Below are 23,510 nucleotides of genomic sequence, written 5' to 3' on the forward strand. Positions count from 1 at the left end.
TCTGCACTTTATTCTTACTATTATTGTTGTGGTGTAGCCGACAATGGCCTGCCAAGGGACTAAAGATGGAAAGAATGTTTGGCTACAATCTTGCATATTTCCATTATTAAAAGTAAAGTAAACGGGTATATTCATTTTGCCAGAGGTCCTGTGTTCAAAAAGAGACATAGAGCATCACTGAGGCTTCATTCAGAGGAACTAAATGAGTATATACTGTACATTTCTATGGAATTTTCTATTAAATCAATGAATCTTTGTTGTTTTTACTGCTATTTACCCCCCAAATTGATGAAAATGTATGGTGCATCTCTTTAAGCAAAGTCTATGGGCAAACTAATCACTTCCTTTAAGTGTAAAATCTTGAGCCATGGCATGTCTGCTCCTTACATCACTCAGAAAAACGATGACACAACTGCACCTACAGCGATATCCTGTCCTCCCTTCTCTCCCTTTTAAATATACAATCATTTTGCTGATTTACACTTTAGTTTTTTTCCAGACATACTGTACATACACACAAAGGGCAGAAAGCTGATTAAATGACTTTTATTATGCAGTTTATGACGACAGGAAAGCAGCGAAATACAGATGAAGCAATGCAACAACAACAAAAAAAGATACCAGAACACCAGTGTTTCCACAAACTATTGTACATTATACAGAATACATAGACATAGACATAGACAGAATTTCATGTCGCAGTCCATCAGGACAAGAAACCAACGTGTTACGTTCAAGAGGTTAGTTTTCACACATTCTTCACTCCATATCTGAAATATGAGCTAGAGACGCATGAAGCACATGATAAGAAGTGAGTGATTTTGCAGCCTGTCTCCATGGAATGCAAGCAGGTTCACAGTAAGAGCACGGAGTCGTACAGTGAGGGGAAGAAATGACAGTATTTTTCTCATCTGTGAATATTTCTTACCACATGGGTATCAATTTTTAATTAAATCTATGTTCCTAATGTGAAATATACAAATATAATGTATGCATATACTGGCATAACACCACAGTAACACAGCTCACACATGGTAAAACTGCATGTACTACATGTGTACAATTTAATTACATGGAATTAAAAGCCAATTTGTTTCCTCTTCTCCAACAACAACAATAACAACAAGAAAACACTTTTAAAATTGTAAAATTTGGTGTCAGGTTAGTGAGCTATAGTTAATAATCAATGAATAACCCACTGGAATAATCCCAACTCAGTAGCCTGTGTGATGATTAAGACTGAATACACATACATTACAAATGATAACACTGACAGAGAAAAGTCCGGATGTGCCCACGAGGAACCATGAACATTCAACGTCCTTACATGTATACATTTATCCTGGGAATGTGGGCGCACAGACGTGTCCAAACAATCACGCACACAATGGTTCCATATTACAGTCACAGTATCATCAGACATGTTAATGAGATTCACAACAATTTAAAAAAACCCTCTTGTCTCCTCTCATTTCCCTTGAGAGAAACACATATCCGCCTCCATCGTGAAAGTCTGTCTTAAAGTCTTAAGTCATAAGCTCCGCCCCCCCCCCCACACAGACACTCACATCGACGTATTAGAAGTAGTGAGTTGTTGATTCCAGGCCATTTTATTTGTTGTTAACACAACAGGGCTGCACTCTGTCAATGTCAAAATGCTAAGTCTGACTTGGTTCATTTACTGTGTGTTTGTGTGTGTTTGTGTGTGTTTGTGTGTGTGTGTGTGTTTGTGTGTCTACTCTCATGCAGTTTGACAGGAAATCTTTGTCTGTATGAAACAAAAGCCAGACTCCTTTGCTGTGCTGGGAGACCAAAAATAATGCATGACCTTGAAATAAAAATGGCTCAGCTCAATGAGACGATCACAGGTAATAATGCTGTAATGTCTTCTATAGACTGAATATTTGCATGTTAAATTATCTCAAAATAAGACTTCCCTCCAAACTTTCTATCCTCCTTTTTTGTCTTTACATTGTTGCATCTCCCCCCTTTTTCTTCCAGTAGTTAAGACCAAATTATATATATTTTTTGCTCTTCCAGTGTTTCTTGGTTTAGTCTTTCCTTTAGTACTCACTGTATCAACTGTGCCAACATCTTTAATCTCCTGGGCGACCTAACAACTCCTGTATCTCACCTTTTACTAAATGAGGGGGACTCTGCTTTTAAAACTGATCCAGATCCAGTTTTTCTACCTGGATTCAAACAAAAATTAAAATGTTATTACAAGATATGACAATGACTCAAATGGAGTTTTGTTAAACATGAAATCCTACAAAGGTTTGCAGCTAATTTGCTCACATTTCATTAGGATCTGAATTGAACTAACTCATCTGTCTGTTGAAGGTAAGGAAAGGCTGCAGGTGTGAACAGGGCAGGTTGGCGGTTGGAAAATGAAGTCGAGTTATAAGTATAAGCTTCCTCTTCCTGTTATATTGGGAATCATTTTCTCTCGAGATGGGGGTTAGGGCTCTACTTACAGGTTTTGGAGCAGGGAGTTGATTTTACATTTATTCAGGTAATTTCCTCTTAGACGGAGGAACCAGGTGTGCAGGCAGCTCTGATGGCAGTTCATGTCCTTCCAGTTTGACTTTTATCAGATGATTGGCCAGCGCAAACTCCTCATCATCCAGCATCCCGTCCTTATCGATATCTGCCAGCTTCCAGACCTTTCCCAGCACCGTGTTGGGCAGTTTCGACTTCACCATCTCCCTCTTGGCGTTGGCTCCCGTCACTTTTCCGTTGACGGGCGATAGCGTGTAGAAGATCTCATCGTAGGCCGGTTTGTCGCGAGCGACAACCCACTCGGCTTCATCGATCCCCTCGCCGGCTCCTTCGCCGTATCCGTGGCCAAACGGGCCGTTCAAAGTGCCATCGAACGCACCCCCTTTCACAACTGGATTAGGACGCTGGGTTTCTTCTTGACGGACCAAGACCATTAAGCCAGCAATGTCGTGGGCTAACATGTCATCAACTGCCTCCAGGAGTTTGGGTTTCAAAGGCTGGAATTTGTTTAGATCTTGAGCCTGGAGTTGGTCCTGAAAAGCAAAAAGATTTTTTTTATTGGATTTCATGTGTCATGTTTATAAATAACAGTTTCATCACTTGCTTCTCTTTACCTGCATCTTCTTCAAATTCGGGAAATCTCCAGGTGATATTTGATGCTCTCGTTCGATGCGCTTATAGATATCTCCCAGACTGTTGATCAGCTCCTTCTTCTTGTTCTCTTTACCAAACACAGAGGGCATCTCTTTCTTCAGTGAGCTGATGATGTAAGCGTGAACCTGCACATGGAGAGGGAAAGTGTACAAGATCAAACTTGGGCTGAAGTTGTCAGAAATACAATCAAAGAAAAACCAGCCACTCTTATGAATTATTGCACAACATCCGCTTCAGTCCTTCTTTTAAGTGAAATGTGACACTGCACAAAGCATGTTACAATAAAACTTCATGTCATTAGGTCTCAACCGAACAAAACTGAGTCATGTTAAGAGTTTCATGATTTCCAAAGGTCTTTTATTAGGCCAAAACAATCATTTCCTTTCATTCATTGTACATGAATTTGTTTCTTTGTGTTTTTATCAGTAAAAATGTAACAGCAACTTGTTTTGTTTAATTAATCTGTACATTTTAATATTCATGTGTGTGTGTGTGTGTGTGTGTGTGTGTGTGTGTGTGTGTGTGTGTGTGTGTGTGTTTTTCCCTGTCCTTGAGGCTTATCACCCCACACACACGCAGCCCTGGAGCTGTCAAACAGGAAAAATGCCCTCAACTCGCACACTGTTTGACGGTGTGCATGTGTACATCCTCAGTGTTTCCTCAAATTACAACAGCCAGAGGACTGCTGCCTCTCACACCTGACGTCCTGTCCGGACAGCAAAAAAGGAAATAATTCACTCAGAGGAGCAGAGAGACGCATTTGTCTGGTTCTCCTGGTTGTCTGATAGTGACAGGCTTTTTCTGTCAAGGTTACCAGCTGAACAGGATGGAGAGGGTGAATGAGTGACACTCTGACAAATGAAACATGTCACCTTCAAAGAGCAGCAGTGTCTCCGTTATATCGGCTTGTTACAAATAAAAAGAAGAAAAAAAACAAGTGTGATGCCTTGAAAGTTCAGACAATAGTGATTGTTACTCTTCGGAAACATGGACAAAAATAATCTGAAAGCGGAATCTTCTCCAATGACCGCTTTCTTACCTTGGCTAGTCTCGCCCTCTTGATCAGATCGTTGAGTTTTCTGAGCGCCGCGTTTCTCGGTAAAGACTGAATGTCCTTGAAAAGGTCCTGCTCCTCTGCTTCAAACAGCTTCCTGCTGTCAGGGATTAACAGCGGGTGGGACCAAAATGAACCGATGTAGACACGGATCACCTGCCAATGAGGGAGACAGAGGGGAATCTGGTGTTAAGTTTGGGACCACAACAAGATATGAGACATAAAAAAACACCACTTCAATCCTAAAGCACGTCATTATTGACACTTTAATTTGATGGGCAAGTCTCCGTATTGATCAGTAATATACAAGTTTTTCTGTCAGTGGAATGAAAAGTCATATTTAGTAGAGAATTTTGGCAATTTATGAAGGAATTACTTAAAAAAAACACGATTCTTAAGGCACAATCAGTTGTGTATTTCACCCACTACAACACTGATGACCAGTGTGGTGTTCATAGTGTGCTTTCAGTATACTACAGTCTGGCATATTACCTATAAGTGTGGCCATCGTTATTATCATGACATTTATTAAAAAGCACAGCCTCGTTAAAATAATAAAAATCTCTTTTACAACACAGTCTTGGCCAAGTGTGACTCTAGAGATCACTTGGGAAACCCGTGACTCTCAATCTCCTACAGAGGCAAAAACAAAGTACAATGTCCACAGCCTATTACATATATATAAAAGGTGTATTTGTCTGACATGTGGAACACTTCTGCCTCTCGGTCTGTTTGTAAGTAAACACACAAAGTTTCCGCTTAAACAGTTGCAACCTTTTTCATGGTTAGTTCAAGTTCATGGTTACTGTACCTCCGGCGTGTTGACTATCTTCCCTAGTGACCACATCAGCGCTCCGTAGACTCTCATCAGCTGCTGAGTCTCTATCTGGTCCGCTTTGTTCAGCACAACCCTAAACAAAGTAAAGTTCCACATTAGTGTTATGTTAAATGCTTTATGAGCATGTACAGTATTTTGCGTCAGTATGGAAAGATCGTGAAAAGGTCACCTGATCTTGTCTTCATGGTTCTTCAGGGCCTTTATCACCTCTGAGAACTCATCAGAGATGTCCAGTTTGTGGGCGTCAAAGAGTAATATGATCCGGTCCACTCGCTCCGCAAACCACTCCAGGACCGCTGCAAAGTCATAACCTGAGAGCAGGAGGAGGAAGAAAAGGGAGGAACACCAGTGGAGAAAATCCACACAAAAAAAAGCCATCAGGGCATGAAATGAAAATAATAATGGTTTCAGACAAGGTGACGGAAAATGAACCGTTTTCAGTATCAACAGAGGCATTCGAATTAAAAATTTGAGCTTTATGCTGACGATTTAACATTTATCTGTTCTCCAAGAAGTGTCAACATCCACTGTGATGTTGCAATATTCCCAGGAGAAAATTAGTGTAATAGCTTCAGGTCATAGAGGAAGCATTCAGAGGGCCATTAAGTGAGAAGTGAAGTGTTTAAACTAAAAGGGTGGAACCACAATCTCCATAAATCCTTAGCAATTTCACTCCCAACTAAATTTGGTTGTGATTTTTTAGAATACTTTGAATGACTCAATGCATGACTGAGTAAAAGGAAGAGTTTCGGCTCCAATAATAATTCCCTAAATGAAATCATTGACTGAGTCTGTCAGCAGGAGTCCATAGTTGACTCCTTGGACGTTCTGTTGTGTTCAAGGACTCTTACCTGGATAAATTCCACAGGATATGAGAGGTGAACAAAGAACAAAAGGGCAGAATGAGTGATTAGTGGGCTAAAATTTCCAACCAACACTGAAGGACGTGTAAGAGACGCAAGAGTCAATGGTAAACCTGTTACAGTCCAGCTTACACAATAGCAATAGCTGTCAGTTGGTAGTGGGTATTAATCTGTGTTAATACAGTGAAGGTCAGATGGATTTTCTATTTGTGAAACATTTTCCTCCCTCAAGCTACAAAGTAAACGGTTTTTCCATGTTATAACTTTGATACAGACATTCTGTCCTCCGTCTCCCACATTTTACAACCGCAACTGTTACTGTGGCTGCACAGCTGCACAATAGCCTTTAAATGTAATTCTGACATTAAAACCTCAGGCTGGTAAAACTTTCAGTAGGACGTTGGCGTTCAAACATTCCTCACCGGGATGGCAGCAAACGTTTAGCTGTGGTAGCAAGAAGCATCTAAAACAACATAAATCGGGTTTAGCGGCGTCTCTGAGACTTGTGTGCGCACAGCTGAGAGAAGACAGAGGGCACACGGCTGCTCGAGCAAAGAGGGTCTGCATTTTAGTGGGCTGTTCTTCACGCAGTGCACTTTTCATATGGCAGGGGGTCGAGGAGAGAGGCTACCAAAAGGCTGAAATGATAATTACATTGAATAACACATAAAAACTAACATTTTTCTGAATTATTTTAAGGTCCAATCAGCTTAAAATGAGGTAACGTTAAGGCGAACACAAAGATCAGTTTGTTTATTATAACGTAGAACAGAGGGCTTAAGTTGAAATTTCATTTTCCAATGCAAACACTTTAATGTCTTGCTAAAATGACCTCCTTTAGTCAATATTTGTAGGAAAGGTGTGTTTTAACCTACTTTTGTTGTCACAAGCATGTTTTACTCACTCAGAAACAGTTCTTTGAGGTTGTATCTACGACATTTGAGGTTCTATCTTGTATATGTTCCATCTAATATTGTTGGACATCTGGACTAAAACTAAACAGATTAATTCTCTCTTAAAGAAACGCTAAAAAAATCTCTCTAACAGGGTAAACTGAGCAATACATACAGTGTGTGTATATGTGTGTATATATATATATATATATATATATATATATATATATATATACAGTATATACACATATACATATTTACAAACTACTAGATGTGTATATATATGTATTTCCCAAACCATGTGTTAAGAGTCTGGTGAAGAACTTGAAGAACACGCCATACATTTAAAGAAAAATGAATTTTCTTTAGCATTTTTGCAGGTAGTTGGTGCCCAGATTTATTTTCAACAATACCTCCATACGGACATCTATGTAGGCAGCTATAGCCTGACAACTCTTCATCTGGATACACACACACACACAAATGGAGACAGATGTTGGTGAAATAATGCAATGGGTGAACACACAGTGATAAAAGTGAAACATAGAAAATTAACACCATTACCACACACACACACACACACACACAAACAAACACAAAAACGAACATACACAGACTTTGTCCTCAGCGAAAACAACTGTGCTGACTGAGTGGTGGTTAAGTTTAGCCTGTGTTTCAACAGACGATGGCAGAGACACACCTCGCCTTGCAGTTTATTTGGTTTGACAACATGATCAAGGGACATTTATGCTGAAAAAGAAAATTGGGAAATAGAACAGACCTGATGTGGGTCTGTTTCAAATGAAACTACTCCTAAACATAAACAGCAGTACAGTATAAACAGTATATACACACTCAAGTGTGAAATTCTGTTAGTGCTGACAAAGCACTGGCTCTTTTTCCTCAACAGAAAAGCTGCGCACAACGTTGCTCTCGTGACAAACACGGTCTGCGAAAAATTCCACATCACAGAAAGACAGAGAGACCCAACCCTGTTATGAAGTAATGTGATGAACCTGATGACCATGATCTGTTCCCTGTTGTTGTTTAGCCTTTGAAAGTGCATGTGTGTGTGTGTGTGCTGCATATTTGATCAGGTCAACACCCTGAATATCACAACATTGTCTCTTCTCACAAAGGGAATTAGGTAATTCTTTGAAATGATGTGCATATCTGGTTCATGAGTTGATTTATTTCTTCAGCATCTCGGGTTCTCACGACCAAGCACTATTACCACACTCTGTGTTCACCACACGGGCTACTTTCTTTAATGTGATACTGCATTTACTGGTGGAAGTTCTGACGCTTGTGACAGTTTCAGTAAAAAAAACTAAAAAAAACAAACATCATGGTCTTTTGAACTAAAGTGAAAGGAGAAAAACAAGACGAAATTCAGAGATGGACAAAGAAAGAGAGTGAGAATGTGTGGAAGACTAAATTATTGCTGTCTTTAATTATCTGAGCTCCTTTTGTTAATGCTGGCCGTCGGCATGGCAAAGACAGCTTTTGGCTTTGGGAATGCCAGCCATGCCACACACATATCAACCGGTGAGAAAGCTGGGAATGTTTCTTGTCTTCTTTCTTTCTGTTTCAGTTCAACACTACAGCTGAGAGCTGGTTCAACTCGGCTAAATATGTCTATAATTACAATGAAACACTAGGAAAAGCACTTGGCGAGCACAACCCCCCGCCAAGGCTACTCAGTTTCCCACAGGATACTGACCACCACCAAAATGTAATCATTTCTTTCTTAGGCCATTACCTACACCCACAGAGAAAGTAGACGGAATCTGTTTTTAATATTCTGAGTTATGCTGCTCAGAAACAGTCAGACAGACAGAGACACAAACACCAGCAAAAACATCATCCTGGTGGATGTAATCAAATAATGTATTACTGTATTATAACTCTGTTTTCATTGTGTCATATTTTAAGATGCAGTACAGATCTATGCTGTGCTAAAACGGTTCAGTCTGAACTGTGAACCCTCTGTGTGTGAGAGAGAGACAGAGAGAGCATTCAAAGTTGATCTTTTTGTCGCTGCTTCCTGTTCTTTGAAATGAATGAGGCATAATCCTCCTGATAGTTAAAAGCTAAAATAAACACACGTACGCACACATCCAAAAGAAACGCTGACATTGTTGTTCAGAGTTCAGTGGGACAAGGGGACTGCAGCTGAATGAGTCCAGTGAATTAGCTCTGAAACACACACACACACTAGTATAAACAGTGAAGGATGAAAGTGTGAGCCTCCTGAGTGGGGTGTCTCACCTCGACTGATTCTCTGTTTCTCTCCAGACAGAATCCCCGGTGTGTCGATCACACTGATGCTTTCCAGCACTGGGTTCGGCAGCTGAGCACACACAAACCTACATACAAACACACACACACACACACATGAAGAGAGGACACATTAAAGCATCAGGACAGAAGTGTAAAACATTTTAACAACAAACATCGTCCACACCAGACCTCAGTCTTTCCCTTATCTCCTCTATCTGGACTGCTCTGGCTCTCTGTCTTTGTGCAGCTGGATAAATACAGGCAGGTTAGCGGCCGTCCTCACTGTGAACCCCCATAATCCCCACTGACAGTCAGCGCTGTCTCAATTCAGCCGTGGTGGGCCTTCGCAGTGAGGGCACTACTGCAAGAGCAAAGAGTTTTTGGCAGTTTCCCTTTACAAGATGATTGTGCAAAGATCAGTCTCGCTCTCTCTCTCTCTCTGTCTCTGTCTCTAACCAGTGAGCAGATGGAAATTCAATCACATAGGAATGTTGAGCTGTGGTGTGGATTGTCACTCTCACTCTCTTCTCCACTTTTTCTGACACTGACCTTGTGAGGACCAGTCGTAGTACATCTGGGCATTAAGGCCAGGTCCTAATGAGGCAGAACCTCATTTCTGAGGAGCTGGTTAAGTTAAGGGCTAAGATTTGAATGGTGGTTAGGTTAAGTTAGGGTTAGGCATTAACTGGTTATGGTTAAAACCCTTTAACACCGAGCGTATAGCAGACGACACGCTTGCGCAAGCGTACTCGGCATTACCGTAATTACACAATGGTTTGTGCTATGGGAAAAATTCCAGCGGTTGCTGAAAGCTGAGAAGCTGCACATCAAATGCCATGCCATATGTGGTTATTATGGTTATTTCACTCGCGCTGTTTCAGGAAGCCAGAGAATCTGCGTCTTTGTCACCAGAGAGGAGAGAGTGGGACGAACACCTGTACATAGTTTTCATTTTTTGGCCTGTTTTTGCACATTGCGAGACAAAGACTCAATAAAATGTTATTGTAAATATGTTTCATACGGTTCCAATTTCAAATTTGACACGCACAATCTGTTGTTCACTTCCAACAGTGTTTTTTCTAAATAAACCTTTTTGTTTTTCTTCATTTTAAACCGTTAAAACATGCAGTAAATAACTGCCAGATATTGAAAGTTATTGTGGGAAAAATGGACAAAAGCATTTAGTTACAGGACATTCTCTGGTCCTTTAATGGTTAAAATAAGACAGACAGTTTGAGGGTAAAGTGTTAAAGGGTTAAGGTTGCGGATAATGTTTTGTTTAGGTTGTCCAAATGAATGGAATTCTCTGCAGGATCCTCAGAAGAATAACCTGTGTGTGTGTGTGTGTCAGAGAGAGAAAGAGAGAGATCATCTACCTGTTAAGGAATGCGTTTCCAAATGCGTTCAGCTTTCTGAAGGGCTTCTTTGGGTCAACCACCAAAGCGTTCCCGGGAATGACTCCCTCAGTGTCGCCGTGCATCACGGCGATGAAGGAATCCGTGGTGGGTTCAGGGCCGATCCGCATCCCAGGAAAGTCCTGCTCCAACAGGTATCTGTGGATAAGATTGTAAGAAGTGGCGTTTAAATAAACAACACAAGTTTAGATTTCTGCGATATGTTCAAACCTCCAAAAGGGCTTTTTAGTAGGCTGCTGTAATCATTCTAATAGATGCTGCCTGAATTATTGAATGATGGAGTAGAGGATGATGTATATAACCATCTGTTATTTATGTATTATGTATATGACAAGGGAATTATATTATTGTGAATGTATTAAGGTGTCATGACAGAAACCCCCTCACTTAATCTTAAACTCTCCAGCCCTGAGAACTTGGAAAGAAAAGTCAACAGCTGCATCTCCACTTCATCAATATGAAGTTGTAACCTCTATATCCGTCATATTACTATAAAATCCTGACATTCATCTGTAGGCGACGGAACAGATCGGCCACATCTGCAGCCCCTTATTTGAAAGAAAGCACTGTGCGCTTTTGTTTTCGTATTGTGATCATGTTGAAAGGAAATTGGTCTGGATGGTAAGATATGAGTCAAAAATTGTCCGACACGTAGTCTGTCTTGAATTAGTCGCTGCTGGAGCAAAGATTGGGGGAATTTCACATAATCATCGAGTGGATTAGTGCTGTGCACTGGCTGTAAGAAAAAAACACTCAAGTTTGTTACCTTGCCACAGGCTTGTTTCCTCACTGATGATCATAAACAGCTGTCTGGGGTGAAAGAACTGTAAGGGACACTGGGCTGTCAGATGTAGATTATATGCATGTTTGGCTTTGACATACAATACGCTTCTCAAATCTGGTTTTCTTAATGTGATTTACAGCAAAATATGACCAATATTATTACAGTATTATACATAAAGGGCTAGCACTATTACGAGAACAATTGATGTCAAATTGATATCACATTTTGATCCGGATTTCGGTATATGGTGATATTTCATGTTTGTCTAAATAATGAATAATAAAATATATATAAAATGAAATAGCCATATACATTTTTGGTGCAGGGAGAAACAGTGGGACCTGGTAAATTGATCTTTTTTGTCATTTACTGTATATTTCATGTACATGTGTCACTTACAAAATAAAATAATTCATCATCAACAGTAACACATAAATCCCCCACAATTTGTGACTCAAAAAGGCTGGAATTAATTTGTACTACTTTTGATCGTTCCATGTGCTATGAAAAGCAAATGTGTGATAGAGGAATGAATTCATAAAATTCATATTTAATGTATTAATGCTCCATCATGATTTGAGATATTTTACTTTGTAATTATGGAACTAAAGCTTGACTTCAAAAAAATGTATGGCATGTATGGCAGTTTCCCAAAATGATATTTTTTTTTGTTTTATTGTTCACCTAATTTTTAGCTATGTAGCTAATAGAGTTGAGTATGGTTTAAGTGTGAAAGAATGACTCCTCAGCTGTTAATTCAGTGATATAACACATGTTACAAATGAAGGTTTAATGACCTTCTGTCAAGTTTCTGCACACAGCAGTGGGAGCACAGGCCAAAAGAACAACATTTACGACTTTTAAAAAAATGGGGGGGTCATAAATTTGAAGTGCGAGCCTGAGCGTGTTTACATTTTAATGGCTACCAGATGTAAAGATGGGTCTCTTATACATCTTCTCCACAAACACACACATACACCTTGTCAGAGGAGCCAGCAGTGCCTGGCAGAGCCATCTCTCTCTCCACACACACACACACACACACACACACACACGTCTGTGTGGTGAGAGTCCTGCGTTGCCTGTGGGGAGGCTCTGCATGCATCAGACTGTATGTTTGATAGAAGAAACATTAGTTCACATTCATTCATCACAGTTTCGTGCAGTTTCTTCATTCCCTGTCAGGGATATAAACCTGAAAATCCACTGGCACCAAGATACCCACAGCCTAAAGGTTCCAGATCATGAAACTGTACAGCTCTACTATAAGAGTATAAGAATTATTAGTTGACTGCAGATTCCTTATCTTTAACCAGAAAATATGGTAAACGCACGCTCTGGCTGGTTTGTCCTTTCAGCTGCTGTAGAAATATGGTGGCAAGATAGCGGCCTCTCTGAAGCAAGGCCCGGTGTGTTACAGTACATGTAAATGTTTTTTTCTAAGGCAACAAACTCGTTGCTGCTCACAGTTAATACTTTTAATGCCTTCAAATAAACCCTCTCCACACTAGACCTTCATGACACCGCATCTGTGCAGTCATCTTAAAGGGAAAACTCACAGCTTCACAGTGAGACTCTTGCGATGTGAAATGAGATGCTGTAACTGCACAGCAGCTCTCACCGAGGGTTACTCAGCACTTTGCACATTCCTCATCTTAGTGTTACATCGGCGGCGGTGAGAGGTCACACTGCTGAGTGTGTGGGTGTTGTCCTGAGTGAAAGAGCAACGCAGAGTGGAAGACGGGGAGAGTATCGGAGCAAATCAGAGACAGAGGAGGAAGAGGAGAGAAAGCAGGGATGTTTGCGCTGTCCTGTCTTGTAGCAGGAAGTCACTAACAGCATCCTTTCTCTGGCTTTCAACTAATGACTAACAAGACTGTGTGTGTGTGTGTGTATGTGTGTGCACATGTGTGTGAAAGGAAAGATGTCAACAGCACTCAAGTGGTTCAAAAGAGGCCTTTATCACCCAGCTGCTAATATCTCCTCATGTCGCACACACATACACACAAATGCCTCTTGTAGGGCTCCTCTGACAAAATTATCATCATGATAATAAAATCATAATCATTATTATTATTATTACTATTATACTAAATAGACGTCAGTTTGGTTAATGTGAACATTGAGTTCAGTGGTGCATGACATTTGGCGGTTTTTGTAGTTTGATATTGATTTGGCCTTTGTGAACAGAAACAATGTAACATTATCTGTATGCTGCATCCTGCCTTTGAAAACAGGCTCTGTCAAGTAATACTATCAGACCTGCCTGAGACCTGACTAATGACATGTAATGAGGGAGCGTTTGTGTGTATACACTGGAAGAACAGGGGTGGGTGGGGAGCGAGAAGCATTTGATCAGCTTTGAGAGCAGTAGAATTCACTTCTTTAACATGTATCAGGCTCTCCTGTGCATGGTGACAACACACTTCCTTGGTAAATATTTGTGTCATAGAGAAGAGAGATGGACTAATGACGTGACCAGAGTCTTTAGAAAAAATATGTAAAATAGTTTCCACAACATTTGTGCAGATCATGAGAGTGTGAGTTATTCAGTAAAAAAAACAAAAAACATCTAGGCTGGTATAGTCAGTCAGGACTAGGAGGAGGATCACAAGACCTACTGCCCCTCAGGGACTGACAGTCTAGCCTCCTGTGTCAACTGACTCTACTAACAATGCACAAAGTTGTTTTTATACCTTAGTGAGGACACATCATTGACATAATGCATTCCCTCACCCCTTCCCCTAACCTTAACCCCAACCCTAAAACCCTTTACAGTTACTGGGCCCAGACAAAATGTCCCCACAAGGTCAAACTGTCCTCAAAAGGATGGGTTTATACATTTTTGGACCTCACAAAGATATGAATTCACACATACTATCACACATCAATAATTCCTCTGAGAAGGAAGAACACAAATTTTGAATACATCCAATTCACAGGTCATGAGTCTGTCAGTGTGATGATCATCCATACGCAGAAACAAATGCATAAGCCTGCAGATCCATGTACCAAGTATCACGTTTGTTAGTGAGTGTGTGTTATGTTGGCTGTCATATAAACTTTTAATGGATTCAGTAAAAACTTACAGAAAAGTGCTTCCAGACGTTTGGATTGTCTGTTTTCTTGTGTGTAATGAATGACCTTTATTAGGGTTTGAGCAACAAGGTTGCGCAAGAACCATATTGTAATTTCCAATATACTTCTCACATAGTTGTGTGCATTATTTTCTCTTGAAATTATTATTATTATAATGATTAATTTTTTTATTATTATTATTATCATTACCAGTTTATCTTTATTGTATATGACCACTGCTCCGCTTGGCTCTGCTCTACTGCTGAAGCTGAGAGAAGGAAGAGTGAGTTTGGGTGTGTCAGCCTCAGCCTCCCCCTTTTTCTTTCTCTTCTCTGTATTGACTGTCATCATATATACAGTGTGTGTGTGTGTGTGTGTGTATTGACTGTTCATGTTGCCCTCTCACCGTATGAAGCTTGTCTTTCCAGTGGAGTACTGTCCCACCAGTAAGACCATGGGCTTGTTTTCAAAGTCAGCATCCTCCAGAGCCGGGGAGTGGAACTCGTGAAACTTGTAGCTTTCCTCCAGAGGCAGCAATTTGGTTTTGTAGAGCTTCTTCAATCCATCGCTGACAGTCTGAAACACTTCTGGCTCCTTCTTCCTTCTGTCATCGGTTCCAAGCCAACTGAACATGTTTGCTTATTGTTGGAGTAGTAAAACCTCCAATATGGTCAAGAATGCTGTTTGTTGTTATGAATGTGTCGTTGTAGTTAATAAATGTGAAATGTCTTTGATGTATTGGATATTTGCCCACGAAAAAGACAAAAAAATATCTTTTAAAAGGCTTTTTTAGTCATAAAAAATAAATAGAATAGTAGCAGAGGGAGAAATGTTATTGTAACTAACACCGATTGGCCAACTGGTTGTTGGTTATAATACAAATGTTAGTCCTTTAAATTATATTCAGTCCAGTTATGATTTTGTAATATTTTTATCTCTGCTAGACTCTCAATTTAAATCTGATCATCAGCCCTTTCATGTCCAGGCCACTTGTTCTCCTGGGCCGAAACAACACTGCACTCACTGAGTTTGGATATGTTTCCCAACAATCTTTAAATAAACAAACAGCGCAGAAAAAAAATAAAACACCTAAATCATTCTGTTCATGCACAGCATCACGTTACCGCTATTCAATTTCGTCCAAGAGCAAGCGGAGGAATCCCAAAAATGATGCACCGAGCTGCTGTCAGAGCACAGCCGCCCTTATTGTTCAGCTGCTCCCGCTCTTCTGCCAACAAAACACAACTCAAGGTCCAACTCTTATATACCTGCCGCTGTTAAAATGAAGAGAAACCTGTTTTGAAATGCGTTACGAGTTAATGTCTGCCACAGCGTAGCGGTGAATGTACGAGCAGCTGATGCACTGCAGCTCCATTTAAATGCCGAGTCGAAGGAAATCCGAGCCCGCCGGAAGTGCCCAACGACTGGCAGACCGACCCACCGAGGTCCCGCCCCTCTGATGCGGGGGATGAAGCCGATCAGGGCGACGCCATGATGGATGAGGAGAGGATGGAGGATGGACAGTGCACCACCCAGAGGATTCTCTGAGAAATTAGTCAGCTATGCATTTTTTTTTCTTACATTACAACACTGAGAAGTGAATATAAAGATATTTTATTTCCTTTAATGTTAAATATTCCAATAAAAAACACCACACGAGTCTCTCGAGCTTGCTAAAGAGCAAGATAAACCTTTCACCTGCCACACCTTGTTTAAACACTTTGCTGTGCACTTTAAAATGTTTTCAACAATTGTTCGCATTCATTTATACAGTGCAAACATGTCAAATTTTGTGCAAACACATAACACACTAGCATGCAAGCAACTTCATACAATGCTGCTTCAAGCTGTGCTAATACTGCACTTTTTGGCACATTTATAGTGTTTATAGTAAAACACACAAAAATACATTTTTATTGAAAACAATAAATAATCCACATGCACGGACGACTGTAATTAAAACACTTAAACTATAAACTATCTTTATATTATGGTTCTATATGTTTATTTTTTTCTGAAATATCATTCTCTGTTTACTCATGTCCTTGCAGTAAATCTAATGAGTAGTTTGTAATTTGACCACCAGATGTCGCTAATGACCTACTGGTTATTGCTTTAACAGGCTAGTGTTAAGAATAATAATATTTCTCATCAAAGGTTTCCTGAATTTCTAAACTGCGCATTCATCCTGATTATATGAAAAATGCTGGCGAGTTTAAAGCCTCCAAAAAGAGAGAATACTGGTTTAAGAACAGGCAGCCTTTGGTTTTTACTTTCATTAAAATAACAGGAATGATATACGTTCACTTTATTGTTGTTTTATTTGAATATACAACCATATTGTCTTGCAACATACAAATATGGCAACAATATCCCCAACATAATTCCCAGAGTTAAACCATTTTAGGAAACTGGATACAACTTTAATGCACAGCATCTAACTGCCCACCACATAGTAGACAACCCGGGTTTTATTTGCAAATCCCCCCTCTTCTTGTGATCTTAGACACAGGGAATTTACAGAAAGAGATTTTACAGTTACTTTCAATATGAGACTCTATGATACAGATAATGCAGAAGTCAGCTGAGGTGAGAGAGAGGGTTAATGTTCTACATGTACACACAGTTTCAGTAGTTTTAGCTTCATGTATGTAAGAAGCAGAAGAGCATTGACAAAACATTATAATTATTTCCTTCATTACTACATGGTGGAATATAACCAAGGTGGCTTTCTTCTGCATCACAAAGACACAATAGTGAAGTGAAAGTGAATTTACTATGCATCGATACAGAATTAAAAAACAACAACATTATTTTATACTTATATAGCTCTAATGCAAATCAAGACAGTAGTTAATAATTAAGCTGGTAAAAACAAACAAGAAAACCATGGAGCATACTAGTAGTAGAAAAAATAAATGGGTTTAGAGAAAACAGAAAAAGAAAGTGCAACAAAATAATGTTATAATGATCAACTGTCCCTTTTTTTAGTACAAGGAAAGAAACACGACACACGTGTGAGTCATGCAGCCTCCTTATTCAAATAAAACTTACATTGTGTAAAAGAATAACATGTTAAGTGCTATAGGTTTGTCTACATCATACATGAACATAAAATCGTCCTATTACACATCCCATCAGCCTCTCCTTCATAAAAATAAAGATTACATATAATTTAACCATACTATCCTTCATTTTTTAAAACAAACCCTATTCAAAGGTGTTTCAGCAAGAACAGTTTCAAGCGTTAAACCCCCGAAACTAAACTGCAGACGGAACTAAGTCAAAACTACTATGGCTAACCCCACTGTCATCATTTAACACAGAAGTATACACTCATGGTAAACTGCAGACCTGGAGAAAATCAAAATGTACTGTTAAAAAAACCCCCCACAATATCACAAAAGGATTCCATGTCGTTAACAAAAGGCAAAACTAAATTTCGATGGTGAAACATGACACTAGCCTAGAACATGCAATTAGTGCTCTGTTGGACTGAGAGACAACACATAAGGATTTCACAACAAATAATAACAGATCAACATAATAGAATACAGTAATACAGTAATAAATTGCTCAAGATTGAGGTGATCACAGTGTGATAGGATTAATATTGATTAGAGTGACTTGTTAATCATTAAGATACAGTAGGTCAACTATACTGACAACATAACCAAACTAATTAGTGCTTTAAGATATTGTCAGTATTATCTGTATTAAAAATGAATCACAATTATATTTTGTGTTATTTTCATTTCTATCGTGACAATAAATCTAACAAGATAAGTGCAGAAGAAGAGGATTTTTTGTAATAATGGGGGTAAATACAGTACATTGATGAATATCATCTACTGGTCCATTGAGATGACCACGTTCCATTTGGTGAATATATCATCCACCTCCCATCCTGTTTCTCCACCTCTCTCCATCTCTCTCTGCACCTCTTCCTCAGACGCTTGTTTGACTAAGACGTTTTCCAACTTCAATTTGCCTCCCACTACGTTCACCTCCTCTCGTCCTAAGTTGCCCTCACTCCCTTCCGCTCCCTGCATGACCTCATCAAAGCCTGCCTCTGTGTCAATCTCTGGAAACACTAGTTTCCCAGTTTCGGGGTCCCAGTTAATGCAGAGTCCCACCTCCTCCTCCTCCTCTTCTTCTTCCTCCCCTTCCTTCTCTGCACTGTGTGCTGAAGCTACACTCAGAAGCCCATAGTCATCTGCCAAGGAATCAGATTGGTCAGCGTGGATGGGAGCGATGTTTCCTATGTTCTGGGAGGCATATGCAGAGAGAAGGGCTACTGCCTCACTCCCTTCCTCTGCATTTCTATCTGTCTTTCCATTTACTTCTACTGGACTGTGATCATGTGTGCATGTGTGGGGTGACTTCTGTGAGAGGTAGGAGTTTGTCTGGGGAGAGTTAACTCTGGTGAAGTGACCAGCTCCCCACTTCTTCTTCTTGTAACTGTCTCCTGCTATGCATATCTGATTTGTACCGTTCAGATTATTCCCATCTCCACCTTGGTCTTGCCTCCTCTCTCTTGCAGTGTCTTCTCCTCCGACGCAGGTTTGAGGAGCTACTCCAACAAATCCATAATCAATCGACAAGTCATCAGTCTCTGGAGGTGTTTCTGGTCCCTGGGGAGCGTATGGTGGCACAAGATCATCTTTTTGCATACGGAGGTCTGATAGTGACTCATTGTTGATGCCACTGACGAGGATGAAGTTGAGATTGAGATTCTCGGGAGAGAAGGTAAGAGATGGAGCCCAAATAGTAGGTGAGTTCTGGAGGATGAAGGAGAAAAGGGGTGGCATTTTACAGATTGACAATTTGCTCTTTAAAGATTTATAAAAATGAACATTGCAGGCCATGTAAATTTATTTTTTTAATACTACAAACACTAACTATTAGTCCCTAGCACTTCTACAGTTCAGTTTGTAACAAAAGCCTTTCTTCTTTGAAACTGTTCTACACTTCCATGCTTAGATAAATGCTTCATCAGAGTAATTTTCTCTGACTTGAGAGAGCATGTGTCTCCCTAGAGAAATTTCATTTGTACTTTTATACTGTTCATATGTATTTATTGCTTTAAATATATTAATAACATTTACAGGGTGATAGATACAATAGATGCATCATAATCAAAGCACATTTTCATAGCAATATGGACTCATATTTGACAAAGCAGTTTCCATTGTTTGTGTGTGCATTACCAGCATACGGCTCTTCTGTCCTTTTCCCATTAGGTAGTTATGGAGTAAGTAGGCCACCACAGCAAGTACACACAAGCAGACAGATGGAACCACAATAGCCCAAACCACCTTGTGCAGATAAACAATCTCAGGGTCTGGAAGGAGATGGGTGAAACAATATATGTAATTACACTGTACATATGTATGTACTTATATATATTATATACTGCATAAGGTAAATAACAAATATTAGGAGAGCTCAATCAAAGTAAAAAGACTTTGTTTCTTTGACTTTGTACAAAAGAAAGCACCAAGGATGCTCAGTTTCCCACAGTGTTTGTAGTCCACTCCTGTTTTGCAAAGTAATTGTTTTAAAAAAGGTCCTGAATCTGGATCCAGACCTGGATGTCCACTAAAAGAATTATCTTTTCCTTGGGGCATAACCTACACCTAGAGAAAGAACACTGGCTGTCTAAGTGGCAGCACATAAATAGGTATGACCACATATTTTTTCCGCACATATTTCATATTAAACTCCGTCTCAGGCACATTCATGTATCTTCTGTATCTTGTTAACATTCCTTAACAAACCAGACCAACAGGAACATCATGTACTCAAAATCTCACACAGCAGCAATGTGGTTTGTACCTTGAGGTGTGGTTATGCAGTGCCACGCTGATGACTGACACTTGATGGGCATGGAGAGCAGTCTCATCCTGGCAGAAAAGCAGTGCTTTTTATTGGGATGTATCAGTTGGTATGTGTACGGATTAGAGTCCACTGGAAAATGATACTACAAACACACACACACACACACACAGAACAAATACGATATTAGTGTATAATTGGTTCATTGTTACAGTGGCAATTCAAGAGTGTTTGATTTAACACAGTGTCCGTGCCAGGAGGGTGGGGAAAGCTATGACTTCTTTTTCTACTCACTGTCTGTCTGTGGATTTGGATGGAGAGGTTGTATGTCAGCTGGGGGTACAGTGTTGCCATGGAAACCACTGGGAAGTGATTGTTGGGTTGATGCCTAATGGGTACCTTCATATCAATTATGGCATTACTGCCCTCCATTTCCACAGAAACCAGCGGAGGACCCAAAGTAGCTATATGGATGGATGTAACATTTTTGTTATTGTCGTGTCAAAATATTTTCATTTGTCAAGTGTCACTTTAACTCACTGTCCAACTTTGGATCAAATCTCCTCGTTATGGCCCATTTGGAGGACTCTCTCTTGCCCACAGCACGGACTTTGGCATAGTATGACTCCTCTGTATCCCATGTCTCCAAACTCAGGTCACACCAGCTCCTTGCTATGTCCGTACACTGCTGTGCCGCCCTCCAATGCACCCGTTTCCCTTTACTTCCCTGTATAGTGTCTCCGTAGCTGGAAAAGACAATGCAGGCCCAAAGAGATGAGATGACTGCTCTGAAACCCTGCACAAGCAGGGATCATCGCAAAATGTATCCTCAGGTGAAGAACTTATACGTTATACAACCTGTTTGTTCAGGTTTCTTTGCTCTTTTTTGTCTGCCCTAATTCTCGCTTGACTTCTCTTTTATCAACAAATTCCTCTGAGACTTGCAAAAGAAAGCCTTTGTAAAAACCCTGACTTCACCTATGTAGTCCAATGTAGTGACAGTGTGACCCATATACTAAAGAACCTCTCTGAACCTTTACAGGGCCTATTCTATTGGAAAAACAACACAGACATACACATATAGTTATCCATATTGAACATATATTTTTAAACTTACATGGCATACTGCACTGTAAAGTGTGTATCCTCTGGTGTGCCATTAGCTGGAGTCCACTGCAGCACGTTCCTGAGATTCACTGAGGAGAAGGTGACATTGATAGGGCTGGGAGGTGTGGAAGACACTGAGGAGAAAAAAGATGGGAAGAAGTTTGTGAGAGAGAGAGAGAGCGAGAGAGAGAGATAAATTAGTTAAATATATTCATTTCCCTTTTTATAATGCCAGCTTGTGCAGATAGCTACATCTCAGCTGGTTGGTCCTTAAATCTTCTCTTATAATAAAGATACTTGTTGCTACCTCATAAAACGTGATGGCTATAATCCAGTATAGAATTATTGGTTGTGCTTACTAGATACTAATGTCTCGATATTGAATGTACACAATGCACAGTTAAATACATGCATCTTCTTCTGCTTTATCCACCACATGAGGGTTGGGATGGGGTGCTGGTTCCAATCCCAGCTGACAAAAAGTGAGGTACACCCTGGACAGGTCGCCAGTCCATCATAGGGCCACACAGAGAAAACCCAAACTAAAACACATCGTAAAAGGGAACTGTCATACTGTCGCAAGCTGGGACACTTGGAGCTTGTAATAAATATATGAATGACATGATCTACAAAATCAAACGACTGGCTGTGACAGTTACTTTCTGAGAAATGTAGCATTCCCCTTGCCCCCGGAACTTCCCCATCCTTTATTTTTATTTATATAATTTGTACTGACTGTGGGTGTTCAAGTTTGCATGTCTCACGTCCTTGTTATCACAAGAATTATATAACATATTTTTAATGAATACATTTTTGTAACCCTTATCTTTTCCCCTCAAAAAACACTGTAATGTTGGTTCATCTGTACTAACATGAATAAATATTACACCCTATAACAGCTTTGCCTAACCCAGAGGGGATCCGCCCCCCTGGTTGAGAACCTTTGCTTTGGTTAGACTTTAAAAGTTAAAGTTAACGACAGTGTTTCTTCAGATTGTGAATTAATTAATGAACATTTACAATGTAGTATTAGAAAAGTGGGTTGATTAATGCTAATGACAAAATGAGCAAACTTTGGGGGCGGGAGTTCGATGTAAAGGCCCCTTTTTACCTTGAGGCTCCAAAATCCCTTGAAATGTCCCTGACTTGTCGCCCTGTTAACAAAACAGTGTCGCAACTTGGAATTTCGAGTGATTAATGATTAATCACTGCAGTGTTAGTCATTAATAACACAGGAGAAACATACTACAGGACTTAAGGAGTTATGTGTTATGCAACTCTGTAGGACTATAAGAACAGAAAAGCGAAAGAAACAACCATAACACTCATAGACGCATACATACCTGCATAGAACAGAACCGCCAGGTCCAGAACAAATGACAGTGTCCACATTTCTGCGTGGAGTGATCATGTTTTCTCCACAGACATGTTCTGCTCCTCCAGCTCACCTGTCGTCCGCGTACACAATGCTGGCTGCCCCAGATCCTCTTTCTCACCCTGACAAGTTTCTATATGGTCGAAAAGAAGACAATGAGGAAGTGAAGATTAAAGAAAGACATCATGGTCGCAATGGTCGCAAGTTCGACCCCTGGCTGATTGTACTCAATTCCATTGTAAGTCGCTTTGGATAAAAGCGTCTGCTAAATGACATGTAATGTAATATAAAAGTCGCAATGGTGCTGTGTTTATCTGTATCTGTTAACATACCGCCTGCGCGTCAAATTTCCGTGTATGAGGACGGAATGTCACCTCACCTGTTTGTGTGTGTGTGAGAGAGAGAGAGAGAGAGAGAGAGAGAAAGAAAGAAAGCGATGTCATTTGTAAAGGATTTACAAATGACATAATTTACAATTTTTACACTACACACATACAAACATATATAATTATATAATATAAAAGACGGACTGTGGCCTATTTCTTTTAAACAAACACAAAACAACTCGTTATACAACAGTTTGATGATGCATGCAAGTTCATTCTGCAGCAAATTCAAAATATTTGTGACCTAAACTAAAACTTGTCTGACATATGTCATCCACAGCGGCATCTACTGGCCACTGTCTATCACTGCAATATATTTCACATACTATAGGTCACACAGATCAGCGATAAACCGATTCCTGAAAGTAAATGCATATTCATAATAGTATTTAACTTTTTTATTCTATCGATATTAAAACCACCATTCACAATAACCACAG

At 39.9% G+C, this 23,510-nt stretch overlaps 2 protein-coding genes across 4 annotated transcripts; both read right to left on the reverse strand.

Moving 5' to 3' along the window:
• Positions 1-530: 530 nt before the first annotated feature.
• ehd3 (EH-domain containing 3) lies at positions 531-15,761 on the reverse strand. Of its 2 annotated transcripts, XM_044049328.1 has the most exons (8): positions 14,771-15,761; positions 10,464-10,640; positions 9,076-9,173; positions 5,218-5,359; positions 5,022-5,121; positions 4,196-4,366; positions 3,117-3,281; positions 531-3,035 (listed from the first exon to the last, which is right to left on the reverse strand). In XM_044049328.1, exons 1-8 carry the CDS (start codon positions 14,995-14,997, stop codon positions 2,508-2,510), a joined length of 1,608 nt encoding a protein of 535 aa, XP_043905263.1. In that variant the 5' UTR covers positions 14,998-15,761; the 3' UTR covers positions 531-2,507. The 2 variants fall into 2 exon arrangements, with proteins under 2 accessions (XP_043905263.1, XP_043905264.1); XM_044049329.1 differs by lacking the exons at positions 9,076-9,173; positions 10,464-10,640; positions 14,771-15,761 and adding an exon at positions 7,218-8,168.
• Positions 15,762-16,666: 905 nt separating this feature from the next.
• On the reverse strand, positions 16,667-23,094 carry il20ra (interleukin 20 receptor, alpha). 2 transcript variants are annotated; one of them, XM_044049932.1, is made up of 8 exons: positions 23,064-23,094; positions 22,653-22,817; positions 21,320-21,443; positions 20,743-20,948; positions 20,497-20,666; positions 20,203-20,347; positions 19,575-19,708; positions 16,667-19,145 (listed from the first exon to the last, which is right to left on the reverse strand). In XM_044049932.1, exons 2-8 carry the CDS (start codon positions 22,699-22,701, stop codon positions 18,213-18,215), a joined length of 1,761 nt encoding a protein of 586 aa, XP_043905867.1. In that variant the 5' UTR covers positions 22,702-22,817; positions 23,064-23,094; the 3' UTR covers positions 16,667-18,212. The 2 variants fall into 2 exon arrangements, with proteins under 2 accessions (XP_043905867.1, XP_043905866.1); XM_044049931.1 differs by having other exon boundaries at positions 23,017-23,065.
• Positions 23,095-23,510: the final 416 nt, after the last annotated feature.

Source organism: Solea senegalensis, linkage group LG17 (genome assembly GCF_019176455.1).
Source record: "Solea senegalensis isolate Sse05_10M linkage group LG17, IFAPA_SoseM_1, whole genome shotgun sequence".
In the NCBI taxonomy this organism is placed as follows: domain Eukaryota; kingdom Metazoa; phylum Chordata; class Actinopteri; order Pleuronectiformes; family Soleidae; genus Solea; species Solea senegalensis.

Coding starts and splice junctions, on each gene's coding strand:
- ehd3 (XM_044049328.1), bottom strand. CDS start 14,997: ATGTTCAGTTGGCTTGGAACCGATGACAGAAGGAAGAAGGAGCCAGAA. Junction 9,174..10,463: donor GGAAACGCATTCCTTAACAG/GTAGATGATCTC, acceptor GTTTGTATGTAG/GTTTGTGTGTGCTCAGCTGC. Junction 3,036..3,116: donor CGAATTTGAAGAAGATGCAG/GTAAAGAGAAGC, acceptor TTTGCTTTTCAG/GACCAACTCCAGGCTCAAGA.
- il20ra (XM_044049932.1), bottom strand. CDS start 22,701: ATGTGGACACTGTCATTTGTTCTGGACCTGGCGGTTCTGTTCTATGCA. Junction 20,667..20,742: donor ATTTGATCCAAAGTTGGACA/GTGAGTTAAAGT, acceptor CCATCCATATAG/CTACTTTGGGTCCTCCGCTG. Junction 19,146..19,574: donor GACAGAAGAGCCGTATGCTG/GTAATGCACACA, acceptor TTCATCCTCCAG/AACTCACCTACTATTTGGGC.